A 22,086-nucleotide genomic window follows, 5' to 3' on the forward strand; every position below is an offset into this window, starting at 1 on the left:
GTCAGATGCTTTGTCAAGCATATGTTTCACTAATGCACAATAACTATGTTAATTTACAAAAACAAATTCACCAAAAAAAAAATCAGTTTTGAAAGCTAAACAGCAGCAGAAGATGCAAAGATGACTGCAGCAGAAGTTCTGCAGGTACTGTTAGGGTAACATTTCTAATATTGGACTACAGTTTCCAGTTGGAAAAAAGAAAATCTATGAATATAACTAGCCTTAGAAAAACCCCATTGTCTAGGCGAACATCATGCCCTTGTTTCAGTCTTAAAATGCAACTTTTTATTTCTGAAAGAGTAAGGGGGTCTGTATTTCTTAACAAGACTTAAAACGCTCACATAAATCTCTGTGCTGACAAATTTTCAATCTGAAGTTGAAAATGAGTGACAGGACAGGACAGCCCGAACAGAGGCAGTGGCCAGCCGGAGGGGGAGGAAGCTTGGAACAAATTAATGGGCAAACCGTTCCAAGCACCAAGATTGGCATGGGAAGACGTGTCCAAAAGACTACAGCTCCAGGTTTGTGTTACTTAACATCACCGTCTAGCTATCTAACTATATTGCCACTGTGAATAGCAACATGTTTCTCACCAGCAACACAAACGCGCTGTCATCTAACACCCAAGCCTATGAAATCTCCGGTATTTCTGGTAAGTGGGAGAGGGATGTATGTGGAAGTATACCAGTCAGATCAACAGCATGTGGGACTTGCCTGGGGAGATGCAACCCCACTTATTACCATCCCCAGGTACCAGCCACCCTACATACAGTTTCCAGCAGGCAGTTTACTCACTCAGCCATCAAAGGCAGGACAACATATAGACTCCCACATGCATGCTCCAGGGGTATGTGGACACTGAAGGAACTGCCCTTCAAAACTTACCACCTCAACCTGCTTCAGGTACCTGACAAAACACAGACGACCTGGCACAGTGGAGCCTGACCACTGCTTGACCGGGCACGGGAAACTGCAGGGAAGACTCTCCCAAGACCTCCAACACCACAGCTGCTCCCGCTGACAAAAGCAAAGGAACCAGGAAAACACTGAGAAGGAAAGAGCCCCTATCTTCATTTTGTACTACATTTACCATCAATGGCCAGTCCTGAAAGAGGACGCGAAGAAACACTGTGTTCTCTCAGGAGTGCCCTTTTCACTGTGAAAGGGGTCACTTGGGAAGGAGTCCCACAGCCTGTGCTTCAAACAGCTGCTAGTCAAAGAAATCGAGGGATGGATGTCACAGGGGACAGAGACGGACAGACGCCCTTTTCCTTCGTACCTCTGGGTGCAACGCCAGGTTCTCAGTAGGGCGTTAAGGGGACCGTGTGTTAGGGGCTCTGGGCCGGGAGATGCTGGTTTGGAGGAGCAGAGCCCACCCTCTGCAGGCTGAAACCCAAAGACTGGAGAACACTATTCTCTATGCAAGCAAAGAGGATTCAATCTAATTTCAAAGACAGTTGACGGGGATTTTTCATAGATTCACTGAGACACAAGAGGAAGAATTCAGTATATCCAAATCAGTAGAAAAGAGGGAGGTATCTGTGGCTTTTAAGCAGCTCTTGCTGCACCTCCTGCTGTGCTGGGGCCATGCCACCCCTTCCACCCAAACAAAAGAAAAGGTGTATAAACAAAGTAAAGTAGGAATAAGCTTGCATAGAACAAAAGGTTTGAAGGAAAAACATGTAACAAAACATTTTCAATTATTACATGATTTTCTATTATTAAGGTCAAATGAAAATTATTTGTTTGAATTCTTTTTACTGTTTGGTTTGGTTTTTTTAACTGTGCTTCTTCACAATATTTTCTGGAAGAAAAACATGGAACAGATAAACAAAAACATCATCTACTTGCTAATTTTTAACAAATCAAAATAGATTTTAAACACTTACCACAAGGCTTCCATCACTGTAAATAACTACAGAACTAAAAATTAAACATAAAACTAAACAAACATCAAGTAACTAAAGTGCATCCACAGAAAAGATGAATATAATTATAGCTCAGCAATTTGAGAAGAGAATATTTTGAATAAGTAGGTAATTAAGTTAAGAGAGGCCTAAAGAAAGATTTCACACTCACATTCATATGCTGAAGCGGTTTAAAAATAGAGAGCAAGAACTGCCTGACTTCACCTTTTAATTTTAGCTGGGTGATGAGCTGGTCCCAAAGACAGAAAGGCACAGCAGGATTTTTTCTCAGCAAAGTGCCCTTCGTATTTTTATGTGAAGGAAATGCAGTATGTTCTATTAATATCCTGCTGTAGCCCTAGATAAGTCTAGGCACCCTTTCAATCAGGAAAAAGTTCTGGTTTGTTTCTTCAAATCACTTGTACGCTCAAAGACATGCAACACAAGTTGAAGAACCTCCTGACTGCCCTGGCTGCTTCATAGGTAAATGACATCCATGCAGGAAAAGACACTTATTTAGTTTTCCCCTCAGTCACCTCTTACAATTACTAAAGCTGTAAATATGCCACTTTTTCTCTCATGAGGAAAAAGCAAACAACTGAGTTTGCACCTTCAGGTAAGTTTAATTTCATTCTCATTTTAATTCATAGCTGGAAAAGAAAATGTTGATACCAGCTAGACCAAGACTACATTGCAGAAAGGGGAAAAAAAAATAAAGTCGTTTGACTTAATGCTGGCATAACACCTAGGGTCTCCCAAAGAAACTGGGGAGAAGTACATAGGCTATTTCCCACCTAAAGAATTATTAATTCTTCTTCTGGGCATGGCTCCCTCACACATTTCACCTTCCTGACATACCTCTGATTAACCTAACCCAAGCACATGGTTCCCCAGAGCAGGTCTGAGTCCATCCAACACTGTTTCAGTCTGACAAATTCTCACAGGGGCAGGGCTGAAACCCTTCCTGGTCAATAGCATCACATGGAGAACCTTCCTGTCCTTCAGGGAATGGTGGAAATGGAAGGTAACCAGCATGCAATTATTTTTCCAACATATTCTTCCCAAAGTGACAGCTATCCAAGCAACGGTCAGACACTCCCCAAAATCCTCAACTGTCTCAAAAGCACCTTTTTAACTAAGACTAATTTTTCTTGATAGATGGCAAAGGTTAAAACAGAGGCAAGAGTCTTAGTTAACCCTGCGGTGAAAACAATCCTGCTAAACTCTCCCTTCGTCTTCCACGGTTGCATTCCCTCACTTGTATTTTAGAGCAACAATCAGCAGTGAGACTCTAGATTCATCCGTCCCCTCTTAAGTTTAGATTCATCTCAGGCTCCACCTGTAAACTTCTTACACATGTAAACACTCGTCACTGATTCACTCCAGCTACTTCTGTGAATAAGCATTTGCAAATTTTATTTGCCAGGGAGATGAAATGCAATTTAGTGCAAGTTTGCATTAACATCTTGCTGGTCAACAATTACCAGGCAAGGACGCCCTGCCATTCTTATCTATAGCCCACTATCTTGTTTGCCCAAAAGCATAGGAGGTCCGTGCTGTCCTCTCAGTGACCTGCTTGCCATCCATTCAGTTCTTGAGGAAATAAAGCAGAGCACAACACTTATGCAGGTGAACCTAGGAAGATGTATGTAGTTTGCTTACACTCATATACCTGATATCTTTTGGTTTTAATCTTAAAACCATTTTTCATTCTTAGTTACTATATTTTTTGCCACGATCCTACCCCAATCCCAATTCATTAGAAGTCCCACATTGTTCTGAAATTTTTTTTCCATTATATTACACAGACGAAAGGCATTGTCTTTTCTTCCAGCTGAAGCGTGCTCGGCATTTCATTTGTACACATGTAATTAGCTCCTTTACTCTTATCACTCCTAGCATTTCTAGTTTAAGTGTCAGATACCAAAATTGGCACAGGCATCAACAGCACTCTATCCCCACCTCAGGAATGACATCTTCCACTTGAATTCTTGCATCAAATGAAGTTAAAGCACTTGAAACTAAGGATTGAAGAGATGACCAATTCTGGGTTTTTTTTACTGAAGATCCCTCTATTTTAATCAGAGATGCCTCCTTGCAAGAAGGTTGTCAGCTCATGTTTTTACCTTCTCCTGCTTAAGTTCAACACAAAGTTTGTAGAGCAAGATCATCACTCACTGTACCACTATTTATAGCTACTTACTCTATTCTTATCTTAACAAGACCCTAACCAACAAAGCTTCTGATCTTCCTAAATTAAAATTTTAATATGAAGGAATTTTTGTTTGAAGGAGATTTTAATAACAATGAAATTTCTGCTTTTCTTGCTCTAAAAAAAAAAAAAAAGTAAAATTTGTGAATTCAATTAAAAGATCACCAATTCTTCTTCCTTTCCTTTTCATAAATAGTTCAGATAATGCCTCTTTATCACCCTCCTTTGTAAAGAAATCATTCATGGGTTATAGGTATGAGAGGCTGGTTTTACGTAGCAGAGGATAAAGAGATTCAATTTATCTTTGCCTCTTGCAGAAAGGGAAAAAATATCCCTTTGGAAGAGGTTACCATGCAGACACACCCCTCCTTTCTACGCTTGTCCTTTCAGCAAGGTAATGCAACAGACTCCACCAAGTGGCAAGTACATCCTTGGCAAAGGAATTCAGATTTCAGAAGTAAATATAGAAAATATTCATTAATTGCTCAAACAAGAAGTCAAGCCTGAGTTTGCTTCCAGAGACCATCCAGCAGGATCTAAATCCAGGAGAACGACAGGCTCCCAGGCGGGGCCCTAGTATATAGGGAGCATTCTCCAAGGCTTATCAAAGATGCAATATAGCACTGTTTTTACTGCATGTGCATAGAGCAATGAGCCTGAAGGGGATGTGGTCTCGGAGCCAGGCTTCCAGCTGCTCCAGCAACATCGTTACCATCAAACCCTGGCACTCAAAAGAAGCGCCTGCTGCTCTCACTGCTGCCACACGTATAGTTCTGTTCTTAAAGTAGTGGTCACTCCTAAAAGCGGGTCACTCTGCCAGCTTCACTACAGATAAATAAGTACAATTACCTCAGGGGACTTAAATTACAAGCTGTCTTTCTGTCTCACAGAGTTTATATGTGACTCTATCACGTTTAAGCTTGAAGAAGCATTTTTTCTGCCTCCCTTGAAGATTCTGTTACTTCTTAAGAGCAGAGGCTGAAAGTTGGGGGGGTGAGAAGTGATGTACTCCAAGTCTCCTCAAATTACTGAATGTCTAACCCCAGATCTGGGGTCCATTTGCCACAAGTCACACTGAGACTGTTCCACTGGGAGTCAACCAGCGAGTCCTCCTCCCACGCTGTGCTATTTGTACAAACTGCCAACTTGGAGGAAAAAGTAGACACAGAGCTGCTTTGCTTCTAGTGAGGTTCCCCTGGCATCCAGCTGAGAGGTGAGAAAACTAAATACAACAAACTTAAAACTACAATTATTGTAGGAGAGCTTGCCAGAGCCGCTCTGAAGCTCCTAATGGTCTGTCGGGGATTTATGGATCAGCTGTGAAAATTTACTCACAGCTAAAACTTGCCAATCAAGTCCTCGGCTTTGGAACACTGCTACCAACTTTTGTATAATACAGCTTGAATTTATAGAAGCACCTAAGCAAAACAGTAGGTTTTAATGCTTCGAAGAAGGACGCACAAACGAAAAACCTATCACACTAAACAGGTCACAATAAGCAATGTGGAGGGAGTTTCTCTTCTGTGTGTTTACATCTTTGTGTAAAAAGGTCTTACATTGTACAGAGCGGGAGGAGATTACAAGCAGACCAGTGCCAAGTACTGCCAAAATGCACAGTGTTGTGCAGAAAAGGCTACAAACAGCTGTCTTGCACTTTACAGCAGATTCCCCCTGTAAATTATGCCAGCAATCCAGAAAGTAATCTTAGTTGCTGATATTTTATGTTCTTGCCATATGGATTATGATAAAATGGGATCTTCATAAAATTTATAAAGGCTCCTTTGAATACAGGGGGAAATACAAAAAAATTGTTATTCTCATCTTATTACATTAAAAAACTGCAGCAAATATAAAAAAAAAATCTGAGAACTTACACGGAAAACAAAGCAAGTAGCCAACTTAGATGAGAGATATAAGACACTGCCTTTTTTCTCCCAAATGCTCAGCACAAATTGGAAGACAGCAGTGATGGCCACCTGTAAGCGCAGCACTGTGCAGAGGAGCTGATGGGCTCTTTGTACCCTCTCCACCTCCGACTCTACAGATCCCTGTCGCTAGTGAGGCTTTAACACTCCAGAGTATTTGCTTTAAAACACGTCAGACTATTAATATGCTACTAAGGACCACAGAGCCATACTCCTCCCTGCACAGCTCCATACACTTTTCTAAAAAAGAGAAATTACAATGCTGGAACACAAGATAACTTTCTATTATTTTCTTTGGCTTTTACTGCTTTAGGTCTTTCCTATCAGCAATTACTGTCCTTAACATTTCTGTACAGGATTCTGAGTGACCTGGGGGAAAAAAAAAAAAAAAAAAAAGCAGTAAATAGTCATGAAGCCCTGCAGATTTAGATGATAGGATCTGATCCTCTAAAGCCATACACACATAAATAATCCTCATGTGTATGAATAAGGCTTTGCAAGATCAATCTCATAGTACATACACAATATCCAAATAGAAATTTAAGTCTTATTTAAGTCTTATTTAATACTGACAAGGAAACTGGCTTGGCCACCTAACATATTTACGTAATATCTAAGACTTGTTGATTTACTCTGCACAAATGTACTTTAATCATCTAAATAAAATTACTAAATCACTTCTAGCCCTTACAAATTTCCATTTTACTTCTTTTTTTTTTTAAAAGGAAATTTGATGCTTTAGCACTTTGCAACACAGAAAACCTACAAATCCTAGGTTGAACAGTAATGATCCCTCGTCTTTTAGAAGTCTGATCTACCAGAGATACACTGATATGTGATTAACTTAGAATTTATGGTCAAATTTAAAATTATTTGGCAAATTTTTTGTCAAAAATCTGAATTTTATTTGTCAAATTAGTTAGCACTTTTACTTCTCCAGGAGCTGGAAAAGAAAAAGTATGTTCAATAAAATCCAAAACAGAAGAGAAAATACAAGAGTTGACTTGGATTCAGGCACCACAGAACTTTTATTCATTTGTTTATGTCGCTTTACCTATGAACCTGTTTGCCCATGCTGCCAACGGAGGTATCTATAAACACCATCCCAGTCAACCACTATTCTTCTGAATTACTTACAAACACATTCACCTCTAGACACATCAGTGACACTCTCCTGAGCGTAATGCACGTCAGAGTAACCTGAGGCAAACCTCTTGGGCCATCTCAAAGACAGTCAACAGGAAGACACCAGCAGAAGGGTAAGCTCTGCCTGTAGCATGAGGAGAAGGCGTTGCAGCAGGATAGAACAGTGACCTTGAATGAAGCGATGAATAAAGAAAAGAGCCCAATGTTTGGTTGTCGGTTGGCAGGACGGTGGAAAGCTGTAGGTGACCTTACAAGAATGTGCCATGAGTGGGGCACAAATGGATGGCGCAGAGCACATGGATAGCAGGGGTGTGAATGTTAAGATGTGTTAATGGAAGAGTTGGGAAGATAAGAGGAGCCTAGGGCTGAAAAAAAACCCTCACCCTAGTTTGCTAATATTTCTCTCAGTGGTTTTAGAAAACAAGAGTCCTCTTTTCTCCAAATTCCATCCTCAGTCTGAATTGGGTGTAATCTCCCGACAATCTCTGGAGCAGCATCCAGACTTCAAACCACGCAAACACACACAGCTATGCACAGCTCTGCAAGGACCAGAGCAAACTTCTCTGTACCAGAGGTCAACCTGCCCTCACTCTAGTTTCAGGCAGAGCAGAAAGTAGGGTGAAAAAGACATTATCAAAGCATTATTTTGTTCTCAATAAGTATTTTGTAATTTTATTTTGCAGTTTTTTTAAAAAACTGAGGCCAAAAAGAGAACAATAAAAGTTGGTCAGTGTAATAAACTGTATGTGTCATAAACCTAATAAAATTACTAAGCACGTCTTCCCCTAAGAGAACATGTTAATCAGCAGAGACAGAAATAATATTTCTTACTGCAGAAACAGACTGTGGTCAATTTACTGTGGCTTTTCAACTATACAATATGCAAAAGCCCACAGAAGAGTATTTGTTATCTCAGTAAATAAAATGTCAGCCATCAAGCCACTTGTTGCAGGGGTACTTAAAAGTCTATTTCTTGAAACAAAGATTCAATGCAAGTAAAAATTCAAGAGCAACTCCTGCACGTTTCCAAAGAAGCGGCCCTAGCTCACAGACACCATCAACTCACTCATCTCCTGCCTCCAGGAAAAAAGCCACAACATGTAAAACTGTAGCTTTTGACACTACCAAATGCAGGACGTTTTACATTGCCTGAATTCTAATACTCTGCAGCCTACTGTACAGAAAATCACAAGATTTGTGGCAAATGGAGGAAAGCTAAGACTAGATAGCATCAGATGCTTTTGATATCTCAAAAGCCAGTAAGCCATGGAAGGACCAGATGATCAGAAGTCGGCCAGGGAGCTTGCTCATAACCTGCCCACAATACAATTTTCCCTGTCCATCCTGGCCGGCAGAAGACATTACTCAAGGGAATGGGAGTTAAACACTTCCTCATCCCATCCCTGTCTTTCCCTAGTAAGAAGTGTATCCAGAAGTGACAAAGCAGACCATCACCCCATCTCTCTCAAAGCAGTCACCATCATTAACATTTAACGTAACACAGGCGTTAAGAGTTAAACCACGCAGGAGATGGACTACGCTTCACAACCAGTATAGCTACAGATTCCTATCACCCTCAGAGTCAGGCAGAGCTCGTGGCATCTTTGGAGCATTCTGCAAAGGCTGGTGAGACACCTGCATGTCTTTAAACAACGGAGATGACGGAGGACAAATCTGAACACCATACAACAGCCACACAGTGCAACTCCACGCCAGCCCCGCTCACTGCCCATTCAGCTCATCTCCCAACACAAACATGCAGAAAACTAAATAACAAATCCATCTTCCTTGTAACTCCTCAGATGCAGAAAAAGAAAATTCAGCTTGTGGTGCAACTAATATTAGTTAAACCCACATTTCACAAGTTCACATACATACAGACAAAAAAAAACGGCACTAAGTCTGCAACAAAACAATTGTCTGTGCACTCAAAAATACTGATCCTTTAAGAAAACAGGCCTTTGCCCCCTTCCTGCAACAGAATACCCAATGCTTTTATTTGACATTTTTTCTAAATAGGCAAGAGGCATTTGTAAAATGGGCTAGGCTTGAGTTGTCAGAACAAGACAGATATTAAACGTTTCTAAAACCCAAAGGGGCAGGTTTTCTGGTTTCACCCAGTGTGTCAAGTGACAGCTTCACTGTGACGGGTCATTAGTATGACAAAAAAAGCAGCTGGACACAGAGGGGCTGAGGCTAACAGAGCGATTACATCCTTAAATCAACTATAAAATGTTGCAAAGGATGAAGAGGGGGAAAAAAGGTGGGAGTATACTCAGGGGAATAAAGTCAGTCTGATAAAGTGTCTAGCTGCAAATCAGATCAAAGGAGTTGTTTAATTAAAAAAAAAAAAAAACGAGACAGCTTACTCTGCAGAAAAAGCAGATTCTATATGAAGAAGTGTTTTAAAGTGACTAAAATTATTATTTCATGCAATCAATCCATTTTTTACCCTCCTAAATAAATTTCTGCAGTCCTCTACGAAGTATAAAAATATCTTTGAAGATCTAGTTCTTACCATTTCAACAGCCCCCAGAAAGAATCAGAACTAAAAGGTATTGCGGTTTTTGCCCATCTCCATTTTCCTTTCCTCCAAATGGGGTCACAAAGAGTTTAGCATCATCACCACAGAGTAGCAGTAGCTCAGCAGGTCACACATAACTACTCACTGTTAGGTACATGCAGCTTTGAACGGACAAGGGCCAAATTAAGAGGAAAACGAAAAGAACACATTCCTCAGTCTTCCCATTGATGGGAACAGTAGTATTAAATTTCCAATAAAAGTCGGTTAGTTACAGTAAAGAGGACTCCATTGCCATGTGTTGTGGTCCAAAAAATGTTTATTACATTGCTTCTTTAAAGTTCTTATTATTTAAGTTTTTACTAAAGTAGATATCACTACTGTTATCTTTCTCTCCACTAAAATATGTGAAAGAATTTTGACATTTCTGGGCAACTAAGAATTGATTGATAACTGATAAAATAAGCCAGATTACATGGAGATGTTTGCATGCAAGGCATTCCTTCTAAGTTCTTTTTTTCTGACCCCTTTCCACTTTGTACCTCTGTGCTCTCTCTTCACGTCTTAAATCTAATTTTATTGTGTTTTCCTCCTAATAAGCTGTTGGGTTTTAAATGAGAGTTTAGAAAAAAAACCCAACTCACTAACAGAAAAAAACAAACACAAACACAAAATATTTCAAGACAAATAAACCCACACTTTCAGTCATTTTCGTTTAAAACAGAGAACATCCATATGATCAATTCATCTTTAAGCTTTGGGTCACACCTGATATACAGGAGGGGTCACTGGTTTCCATCAAAAAAGAAAATGTAAAAAAAAAAAAAAGTATTTTAAATGAGTAATGTTAAGAAAAGGAAACATTAAGAGAAAAGAGAAGTTTTAATTACCTGACTTGAAGGTAGTTACCATCGCTGACGCTACTTTTTGTAACCAACTAAACTTAAAAGTGAAGCACCCCCAGGTGTCCCTGCCCCTGCCCCTCCATGCACCCATACATTTGGTAACACGTTTTAAATCCTGATTTTAATGTCAGGTGAGGTCTAAGAAGAATCTCAATAATTACACAGCAAGGAGCCAGACAGTTCCAGGAAAACTGAGGTTCCCTCGCTGCGTGTTTCATAACACACAGAGCTGATGAATGGGAAACACAAGGAGCAGTTTAATAACGCAGGTTTAGTTCCAACATTCTCTGGCGAGTCCCACACCACGCAGGCTGCTTTTTCAGCTCCTGTCCCTTGTTTTGGTAAGGCTTCTCAGCTAAGACAGCTACAGCACTTTGTTTTGTTTTCATCTCCATTCAGGGCTGCTACAGTTGTTAGAACACAAACACGATGAGTTTTCAGGGCTCTGCCGGGTAGGGAAGCAACACGGATTTTAGAGATGTACTTTAAAAGGCACATAAATACGGAAAGCCTGGATCAGTAACAGTAAGGAGGGAAACAGTAAAACCAGTGTTTCTCCTGATGTCCTCTTGTTAAGTATCAGTTTAGCCTTTGCCATATATGCCAAACTATTTGCCATGACTAATGTATATAATGGGAGTACATTTCATATTTTATCTCTCCTGAGAGACCTTGAGTTGGGAAAAAAAAAAAAAAGAAAAAAAAGAAAAAGAAAACCCCACACTTCACACAAAATAAACAGACAAGGAAGCAAATCAAGAAGCACATGCTTAAACATAATGGGTTTAAGGTTTTTTAAAAAAAAAATAAGTTGGAGGTTATTTTTCCCAACAAGTTTCTTCCTCCCTGTCATAGGAAATAAAAGACTCATAAAAGCATTCAGCACCAGCCTGCTTACTCCCGTCTGCCCCCAGAACTGGCACAAACCGATGACGACTCGGGCACAGATGTTGGAAATTCCATCTTCCTTCCAGAGGAGCTCAAAATCTCCAGGGCACAACCCCTTAGAAAAAAAAATATTAACTTTGGTTTTCCCTCCATTGTTTTAAGACGTCTTTATTCAATTTGTGAAACAAACACACACTCCTATCTCAACACAGAGAGTTAAAAACTGCTCTATTTCCACCAGACGGATATTACCCATGACAAATCATTAGAACCGAAAGCATGCAACCAGCCATTAAAATGTACAAAGAGATTCCATTTCAATACAGCCAGGCCTGCTATAATTATGGAGCTCACTTGCGACATGTTTTAAGTGATAACTTTCATAGAAAGCACTCTTCGTGTAACATCTTTATAGTTAGCCCACAGCCACCACTCGGTCCTTTCTCTCAGTTACTCCCAGCTAGTTGCTCCATCAGACTGCAATGAATCACACACCTGGAATTATTAATCGGAGTCTCCACTCTCTCATGCTGCTTAGACACTCCAGTCAATCTAACAGCAGGTGCTAAAATTTGTCACACACTGAGCTGTCATCTAAGAATTACATTTTGCAATACCACCTCCAAATTATAAACAAAAATCTTCTCATAAGAGCCAACTTACCTAAAGAGGGGGAAAAAACCCTAAAACAGCAATTCCAAAAACATATTAAAACCTTTCTGTGCAGAAGAGGTATTTGAGGTCTTCTCAGCGATTTCCCACACGTGTTTCCCTCGCTGGTGCTACAGGCCCTGCCCTGCATTTCCACTCCTTCCCCACAACTGCAGTAGAAACCAGTTATGAACACCAGCGAACACCATCTTATCTGTCCTTCTCCTTCTCAGTCCTCTGCTTTATTTCATACATAAGCGTGTGGTTTTGTAAGTCATCCTCCGTACTGTGTAAATCCAGGTTTCCCTTCCCCACCCGCTTTTCATTCTCAGCTCTACAACCCAAGGGCTTTGACTGCAACAACGCTTTTACTTTCAGAAAATAAGAAGTATTTTCCCATCAAACATCACAACCACCTGCGTACATAAAAAAGCTTTAGCTGCTCTGTAAATCTTACGGTTGGACCTTTATTATCAACTGAAATGACGTCACTCGGGGGAAAAATACGACATGTAGACAGCGTATTTCAATCGATATCTCACAGTATTCGGGTAGTATCAGCAAGGGATTTCAAACTAGCGATTAGGTTATTTTTAATATTGAAATTACATTATAAATGCTAAAGCAGAAGGGCATTTAAAGAATATGGTACACACTACCTGCGTTGTACACATTCAGTCAATGTGGCTGCTACCAAAAACGTTTCAAATCTCCAGTTTCGCTAAATCTTTAGCCTTGTTCAATGCTCCGCATTCCCAGTGAAAGTCTACCAGCTGCCCACGTAGGAAGTCTGTTTTTTAAATCATATCAGTCTTCACCCAACATCTGTAAAAATTTCTAACAAAAGTACTGCGGGGAAGAAAGAAGGAATCCAGAGAGCTTTTTAAGTTTAAATGGTGCAATGAAAAACAGAAGTGTTGAAACTGGGAGATCCAGTTAAACATCACACAATATCCCGACCTACACCGCTCTGAATTAGCATTCTGCAACTGCACACTTGTTTACTGTAGCTCACAAAACAAAAAGATGGCAATTGTTAAAAAAAAAAACAACACAAGAACAAAACAGTCAAGAAAATCAAAATGCTCAGGAAAAGAGGTCAATGCTTTCCTCCCTAGTAACGAAACTGCAACTTTATTTTGTAAAACAACTGCTTTCCTTTCCATCCTGTTTTGCCAGTCATAATACCTGTACTAGCGTATTAGAAATAAATTCAGAAGAGCAATTTAAGATATTCCCTAACATCGCCCTTCCTAACAATCACTGAATATCAAATTCAGATTACAAAATACCAAGTTATTATCAGCAAAGCAAAATATAATTTGCCTGCGTTTGCAATTAAATGCAAGGTGGAGATTTACTGACTATCAGGTAAACACAGAGGCGTACACCAAATTATGCCGCACGGTTACAAAACCGTATGATCGAGTTGCAGGACCTTAGATGGAGACGTTCGACAGTTGCCATTCTGCGTCATATTACCATCACAAAGAACGGCCAGAACATGGCACACCTCTCAAATATTTCCATTAAAGATAGGCTCGAAAGGAAACCATTTCAAGTTTTCTTACCTATAATTTGCTAGCAGGCACGACCGGCAAAACCGCGATGCCGTCGTACATAACACACGCCGCGTTAGAAGTGCAATCATGAAGCAGTCCCAACAGCTTCACCTATCTGACTTGCAACACACATCCACATACAGTCTTGATAAGCGTGAAAAAATAAGGGCCATCTTTAGAGATCATAGTTTAAAATTTAGGACTGATTTTGATTAAGCATAAATTTCCTTCTGGTTGCACAATAATTCGTATGTAGCACCGCAGCTGCCCGGCGGACTTAGGAAGTTTCTGTTTCAATCAATGTTTCTGTTTCAATTCAAACTCCCAAGTCCATGTTTCCAATCAGGAATAAAAACGTAGGTAACAAGAACCATTATTAACACTTTCACAATTGAGTCACAAAACACAATTTAAAAGCAAACAGACAAAAAGAAAACCAAGCATCAAGAAATGTATGGGCCACCATCCACAGCAACTTTAAAAGTCCAGTTTCATCGTATTTATAAAAGATGATTCCCAACTTAAAACAGCCCTCATGCTCTAAGTTTGGTGCAAAGTTAAAGCATACATACACATATATATATTTCTATGTAGGTATGTACATATTTTGAAAATGCAAGTGAGAAGACTGAAATAATTTCCTCTACTGGTTACATTGTTGGTTTTTGTTGACAAACTGGTAAAGGAGATGCCTAAGCCAGTGCCTTTCTTAAAGAGGCTGCTGCCCAGCTGCCAGGCCGCTGCAGCTCGACAGTGCTTTGTCATAGTCGCGCTCTGCCTGACGGCCGGCACGGGCTCAGTCCAGTCGCTGGCCTGGGACATAATGTCAAAAGCCTTTCTCAACCTACACCGCTGCGCAGCGCCCAGCGTTCCGCTCGCCAACTCCAGCAGCAAATCTTAAAGTAATAGAAGGCGATTCTAATAGCTGCATAACCGGGCGTTCGTTAGTAGATTTATCGCTCTGTTAAAAGCTCCTATTCCTTTCAACATGTTACCATTCTGGAAAAAAAAGATACAGTGCATGCAACCATCTTGAATCAGCACAGATCAACTTATGTGTTACTCATGCTTCACCTACGAACTATGGAACACTCGGTTTGTCTTCAAGCTTTTCACTTAACCAGAAAAGTATCGCTCACACCACTACATCTGTGTGGCAAAAGTACTTTTTCCCGCTGTTTCCGGGTGGAAAACGAAACAGCAAAACGCCGTTAGCATCGTTGCTCTCATTAATAAGCCTTCCAGGCGTGCACAGGTTACGTTTTCTGCCCAGTTTTGCAGAGATGCGATCGCTTCTGGCACAACGTGAGCCCCTCGCTCCAGGCCCGACGAGGAGACGCCTCAGCGCACGGGCAGAGGAGCGGCCGCCGGGCACGGCGGGCTGGCAGCCCCCGCCGCCCCACGGCAGCCACCACGGAGAGGCGAAGAAAACTTTCCCGACCGACCTCCCGAGCGGCGTGGACCCCGGCCCGGAGGAGACACGGTGCCGGGGCCAACCCTCGGAAAACCGACACGAGCGGCTTTTCAGGCAGAAAACTTCTGCTGAGAAGCGGGACCGGTGCCGGTGTTCAGGGGAGACGTGCCCCGCATCAGAGGGGACGGTCCCGTCGCCACCCGCACGGCCGCTGCGCCGGGCGGCGGAGGCGACGCTCAGCGCCACGGGGCACCCCGGGACCGGGGCCGGGCCGACCCTCCGCCCGCCCGGCTGTCAGTCTGGGCGCGGGGGAGGGAAGGGGGGCACCGCCGCCGGGGAGGGAGAGCGACCCGCGCCTGCCCGCCCGCCCGCCCTCCCGGCCCGGCGGAACGCGGGGCGGCTCTTACTTGTGGAGGAGCTGGGGCAGGCTGGGCGGTGGCGGCATCCCTCGGCCGGGGCCGCGGCTGGGGGCCCCGCTGCGGGCATCGCTCTCCGGCGGGTCAGCGCCGCGGGGGGCCGGGGCCTGGCTCATGGCAGCGGCGGGGACCATGCGGGGAGGCCCCTGCGGCGAGAGGCGCGGGTGGCCGCGCAGTCCTCCGCCGCGGCGGCAGGAGGGAGGGAGGCAGGGAAGGGAAGGAGGGGGCAGAGGACCGGCCCTGGAGGCAACCGCGCTCCCCCCGCCGCCCCCCCCGTCGCCGGGCTGCGGCCGGGCTGGCGACGGCGGGACAGGCAGCCCCCTGCGGCTGCCGCCGCGGCTGAGCCCGCCCTGCGGGAGGGCTGCCGCTACCGGCCGGGGGCGGCCGGCGCCGCACGGGAGCCTCAGCGGCGCTGGTGGGACCGGAGGGGCGGGCGGCGCCCCCCGCCCGGCCCGGCCCCCCCCCGCGGGCCGCGCCCGCTCCCGCCGCCCCACCTGGGCGCCGGGCCCGCTCCCGCCCTCCCTCTCTCCGCCGGCACCTGCCCGGCGGGAGGAGCCCCCGCCCCGGGGCAGCCCGGTCCCGGGCGGAGGCAGCCCGGCGGCCGGCACAAGCCCAGCGGTTTTGCCCCGCGTCCCGGCCGGGGCGGGGTGGCCCGGGTGTACCTGGCCGTGCCCGGGGCTGCGCTCGGGAAAGAAAGGGCAGTACGGTAAAGAGCGAGCGGCACCGGCCCGTTCACGCTCCGGCAGTGGTTTACAAACATCAAATTTTTCCCCTTCCCAAGGGCAGGGGGAAAAAGCGTGCATATTGTTTTAATCTCTCACCAGTAACACCTCTGCAGAAATGTTATTAGTCATTTAGCAGACATAGGCTCTGTCAGCTGATAGAAAACAGGAGAGGAGAGCACGGCCCAGCCAACAATATAAACCTTCTCAAGTGACAGAGTCATCCCTAAAGCAAATCCCCAGTCTGGGCCCAACCAAAGAACCGGCTTTTAATATAGGATCATCAATCTTGGGCTCCCCCCTGCCAGATACGTGCATTAGCAGGATCCAGACCTACGCAGCAGGGCTTTACCCACTGCCGTAATAACACGGGATTAAGGACTAGAACTGCCACACGATGATACGGTGTGACACAAAGGTTTTACCTCCATATATTTTGGGAGGACAGTTCAGATGATAGGTAGAGCAGAAATTGCGCTGTTTGTACCAAGCAAATAACATTGAAAATGTTCCTTCTGGGTCTTGTGGCCTTTGTGACATGCTCTGTCTCTCAGAGAAGGCTGAGTCAAAGGCCATTTCAGTACTTGCTCCTGCGCTGCCCCAGTATGCCATGCACCCTCCCCCCGACACACACACAGATGCAATCTCATTTACACGTGCACTGAGGAAGGCAGAAACACCCCGGCTTCTTTGAAAAATTGATCCTAATGCAGGGGAGAGATTAATTTTGGAGTGGGTCAGGTTCTCCTCCCCTCTGCACCTGGCATCATCATTTACAAGTATGTAGCCTTGTAAATGGGTACAAAATACTACCACCAGCAAGTGGAAAATTTAAAGTTATTTGCATTTATCACGTACTTCGCACTTTGCAGATGGAGAGCACTAACCAAGCGCAGGGCAGTGGAGAATCGGGCCGTATTTTGGTTGCACTGTTACTTAGTAGTAACGTAACACCAAACCCACCTTCTAAAAATGAATGGCAGTCAGTACTTGTTATACACATCGACTTACAAGCACGATATTCTGAGAAATACAAACGACAGAGCTTCTCATCCTTTTCCCCAAGGAAGAAAATTTTACGATATAATTTGTTTTCTGGTTCAGCGAGGGCCAAGGGGTGGTGAGCACTGGGTAGCTAATAGATGGCTGATCTTCCAGCAAAGGAAAGGTAAGATTTGGCAGACAGATGAGGCAATGCATGGAAACAAAAAGTTTAGCATGCAGTGCTATCTTAGCCTGAGGTTTAAAGTGAGTCTCAGGTGTCCATTGATCATCCACAGAAATAGTGGCTTTGTGTGATTTTCCTTTTTATCACAGCAGCAGAGAAAGCCCTTGAGAGACCAAGCGACAGCCACTTTCTGCTGCCTCAATTATCTGAGGAAGTGAAAGACGGTGACTCATGGCTCAGAGGGCAGCAAGAGCACAGCTATGACACTAATGCCTGGCCCTGGATTAGAAGGTGGGTAGTCACAAGAACGTGTTACTTCGCACAGACAGTTATATTACATCACTTGTAAAAATGGATGAAGTGTGTTTTACTAGGCACTACTATTTCTGCATTTAATGCATACAGCGTACAACTCAGCATTCAGGCTCAGCACGGGGTCTTAAAACGGCAAAGATTTTCTTCATTCACTCTCCAAAGCCATAGTCCTCATCCCCATGTCTGCTTTTTTTTTCTCTTTTTCTGTCTTACCATGGTGTTTGGCTTGGCACAACCTGGTGTGGCAGGAGCACTGCCCCTCACCCCCAGCTGGTCCCTGCCTTACCAGAACGTACTAGCACGAGGCTCAGTCGGGTGCCGAGATATTTCACTGATTGTCCTACAGGGAAATAAATGGTTGGGTGTATTACTGCTTGTGAACAAGCACGGACTGACTAAGATTCATGGATTCTCTTATCCAAGAAGTCAATATCAACAGTTTTCTATCCAAGCCGTACAGTAGTTCTGGAGCGCTGCCATAGGAGAGGAAGAACTGTAGCGGGGCCAAATAACAGAGTTTTTTTTTTTATTTTTGCAGTAGAACCGAACAAGCGCAAACTGCTGTACAAGTCCCTGTTCTCCCAATGTGGGACATGGTTACTTATGCACATGGGGAAATCCTACCCGTAGGTTTTCTCCCTCGGCTAGAGTCGCATTCTGTGTTAGTGTAACTGTCAGCTAATGGTGGTTTTGGCCATGAACTTGGCAAAACACTGGCTTTCCTGTTGCTGATGTCAAATTTATTAGATGTCTATAGTTTTATTTCAAAGTATCTATGCCATGGGTGTTAGTGAGCACCCATGCAAAAAACCACTCCAAGCTAATAATTTCGGCTGAGATTAATATGCTTACTGCATCTCCAAATATGATTAAAACCAACCCCCACCTTTTCCAATGCCTTTTTTGGTTTTCCAGTTGTGGGAGTCTACATGCTAAAACTGTCCTGATCTAACTGCTGTTCTAACTCACTTGAGCATAAATCAGAAGCAGGTCTCTAGTATACATGAACTCACAGCCAGAATATTTCATTTTTAGGACAGTAGATTAACAAAGGCACAGGCAGAACCCAGGAAAAAGAAAGGGACCATAAAGGAGAAAAGTGATGGAGGCAGGCACACACAGGATACTGTGTCCCCAAATAGTTCAGCGTCAAATAACAAAAATAGCTATAACTTCATTGCTTTAAGAGCTCAATTAGCCATAGAGTTACACAGTAGCAAGGAAACACATCTAAGAATAAAAGATTATATCAAGTCCATATGCCTATTGGTTCAACTAAGACCTTTCTTCGGTTCGTGCCTGAACCTGTCTGTTTCTCTGTGACCTGAAATTTAATCTTTTGTGAATTCAATACCCTAAGTGTAATCCTCTGTGAAATTAATATATAATCAACCCTCCATTATCAGGGGAAACACGGGGCTGAAAAAACTGAAAGACAGAAAACCTAAATAACACAAGTACTTCTGGGCCAGGGTTGGCACTTCGTAAGCATTATGCCCTGGCATAAACACTCTGCTTGCTTAAGATGCAAAGTGCAGAACTGCTTTAGGTACCCCTGCATGTTTAACATGGCTTATTCCCAAACTGGGTAAGGCACCCAGAAATAGCAGAGAATAAACTCTCTTTTTTACTGTTACTACAGTGCACAGCAATTTTAATTCGTGTTTATAAAGTGTGATCTAGATAGTGTTGTGATGGTTCTGCAAGCAGCAATATAATAGTCATTAAAATACAAAAATGATTTCATGAAGAATAAGATGTCAACTCTTAAATAGGATTGAAGTAACGAGTATCCAGTTGCAGGAATAAAAGACTTCATCTAGGAAGAATGGCAACATCGTACTCCTTAATACACTGTGGAGGGAGACAGGAAAGCACTCTCTTACTCAACTTCCAAAACTAACGAAGAAAAATACCTACAAATTCCAGAAAAAAGGATGAAAAACACTTTGGGTCTGGCAGATTATGATTATTAACGCATTAGCTTTTCCCAGGTTAAGCTGGACGCTGTTTCTGGAGCTTGCTGTGCGTGTTTGCTTGTTGTCCTCTCCGAATGCTGTTTGGATAGAGAAGCTGACAACTGAAGCAGAAATTTCCAGTGCCTGGGTATATGAAATCTGCTTTCTGGGTAAGTCTCTATTTGCTTCTATAAGCTTTCGCTATCAGCTTCCCCTGAAAAATATTTCACTCAGCACCACTTTTCACTTATTCCTTTTTGGTGATTTTCCTTTCACTGTGTATGAATGGAAACAGGTGGCCACAACTGGTAGGTTCTTTTGCAGTTACTCTTACATTTGCTTTTTCCTGCACCTGCGCAGGCTCTACTGCCCATGACTGCATGCCAGTGGAACGGTGATGTTCAGAAATACTCAGGATATGTTTACAGGTAAAATTTAGCTCAGGGCTGCAGGTTGCTTTATAAGCAAACAAAACAAAAAAAAAAAATGTCTGACATTTGAAAGTACCAGAAAGTTTCCTAATGGTTTGAAAGGAAAAAACGGGAGATCTAGTGCTTTAAAAGTATTTGGCTATACAGCTAATGTTTTTTTACAAGAGAATAGCATCATCTGAGGAATTTGACTACACACACTAAGTTGGAAGCAGAATAATCACCCCATGAAAAATCAGAAAATGAAGCTTACGAATAACACACTAAGACAGCCAGCCTTGTTTCAGATCTGTGAAAGGAGAAAGGCAAAACTCAGGAGCCAGACTGACTGCTGCAGTGATGGTCATGTGCCTTCAAGATTCAAGCAGATCAAGATGCAAAAGGATAACCTTTGGAGACAAACTATCAGACATTCAACCATGGGTAGCCAAGACTTTCAAATATGCCAGAGCAGCCAGCTAATGAAAGGCAAATACTACAGAATTTTAGTCTTGATGCAGAACAATGTGGAATAAATTAATGTTGTCCTTTTGCATTTACTGTGAAAATCTGTACACCCGCTCAGCACCTCAAGCCGGTGACAGTGTAATCCTCAATTCACATATTGTAAATTTAGAAAAGATTGGAATGTGCAACTGATCATACCTAGGATGTTTACACATGCTGTTTGATCCCAAAATACTGGCTTATGTCATTAACGGCTTGTGTCATGCTCCTTTCTAGCTTCAGAAATGGCAAATGTTTACCATTTTAACTACTTTAGCCAACTGCTTGAAGAAAAGCAAAAAAGAAGCAAACAAACCATAATGGGCACAGTAAAAAACGAATGTTAAATTACTCTGAGGAACAACTGTGCTTTTAAAAAAAATCATTGATGTTACTTTCAGCTCCTGAAATAACTAAAACATGCATCTTAATAAACCAACTTATCTTTCCATGCCTTCACTATTACATACTTCAGTTCATATCACGGCATAACTGGTCTGTTTCCAGTCATCCTCACTTCTGGTTCTCATCCTTTGTGACCCCAGAAGCGCAAGAGAATTTACCATAATTGATTGTTTATTCATTTACCCCACCCCTTTCTAATGCATATGTAATTATACTGGGGACTTCTTCCCTCTCAACCCCAAAGTTGCAGATGATAACTAGTACCCCTTTACTATCATAGCCATAATTAATATATTTAGTACAGATTTTACTTCAGTGATTTTTAATTTTTAAGGATATTAAATTATAAATAATATCCAGCCCTTAAAAAGCTTAATTTTTCAAGCCTTTAAATACATCATTTTTTCTTTATGTGCATGCAAGTTCTACGGATATGTGCGTAGCTGAAGGCAAAGTCTAAACCTTAACGGTTTCTTTCCCCATGGAAAAACACTCATTTTTGCAAAACTACTGAGTGCCATTTGACAGAGATGAATACTACTGATGCTCAAGGACAACCTGAGGATAATTTAGACTGAAAAGTAGGTCCTTTTTAAATTTTATATGAAGACAACTGATTTCTAAAAGTCTGCCTAAGTAGTTCAGTACCAAGCACTGCACATCTCATGCACCTGTAACTGATGTTGGGCCATGGTGATTTTATCACATTCTAGAGTTGGGCCTTACTAACCAAGCAAAATACTAATTTCATTGTAACAGTCCTGCATGAGTTTTGCTGCAAGTCAGTTTAGTATCCAAACAAAACCCTTCTTCACTTAATGTTGCACTTGATTGTTGACAGTTCTCGTCCACTGCTACTGATGCTGAACACCAGCAAGAGACTAAGCTGAACATTCAAAGCATCTGGGTTAAAACAAGAAAGAGGAGTGGGTAGCTGTCAGGAAAGTCTTCTATTTCCTTATGAGGTACAGTCCATGTGAGTTTTGTGCTTGGCATGCTGCCTCGAACACAAACAAAATCAGATTGATTTTTTTTGTTGTTATTTTTCTGATGA

At 42.7% G+C, this 22,086-nt stretch overlaps 1 protein-coding gene across 2 annotated transcripts in view; it reads right to left on the reverse strand.

The window, feature by feature from the left end:
* The window catches only part of RBM20 (RNA binding motif protein 20), a 102,178-nt gene extending 86,060 nt beyond the window's left edge, over positions 1-16,118 (reverse strand). Inside the window, exon 1 of one of the 2 annotated variants that reach the window (XM_086616761.1) lies at positions 15,539-16,118. In XM_086616761.1, coding sequence (XP_086472887.1) covers positions 15,539-15,681 — 143 coding nt within the window. In that variant the 5' untranslated portion in view covers positions 15,682-16,118. The remainder of the gene's footprint in view (positions 1-15,538) is intronic. The other variant, XM_086616760.1, reaches the window with a different exon arrangement.
* Between the last annotated feature and the right edge of the window lie 5,968 nt (positions 16,119-22,086).

Source organism: Tauraco erythrolophus, chromosome 9 (assembly GCF_009769465.1).
Source record: "Tauraco erythrolophus isolate bTauEry1 chromosome 9, bTauEry1.pri, whole genome shotgun sequence".
NCBI lineage: Eukaryota > Metazoa > Chordata > Aves > Musophagiformes > Musophagidae > Tauraco > Tauraco erythrolophus.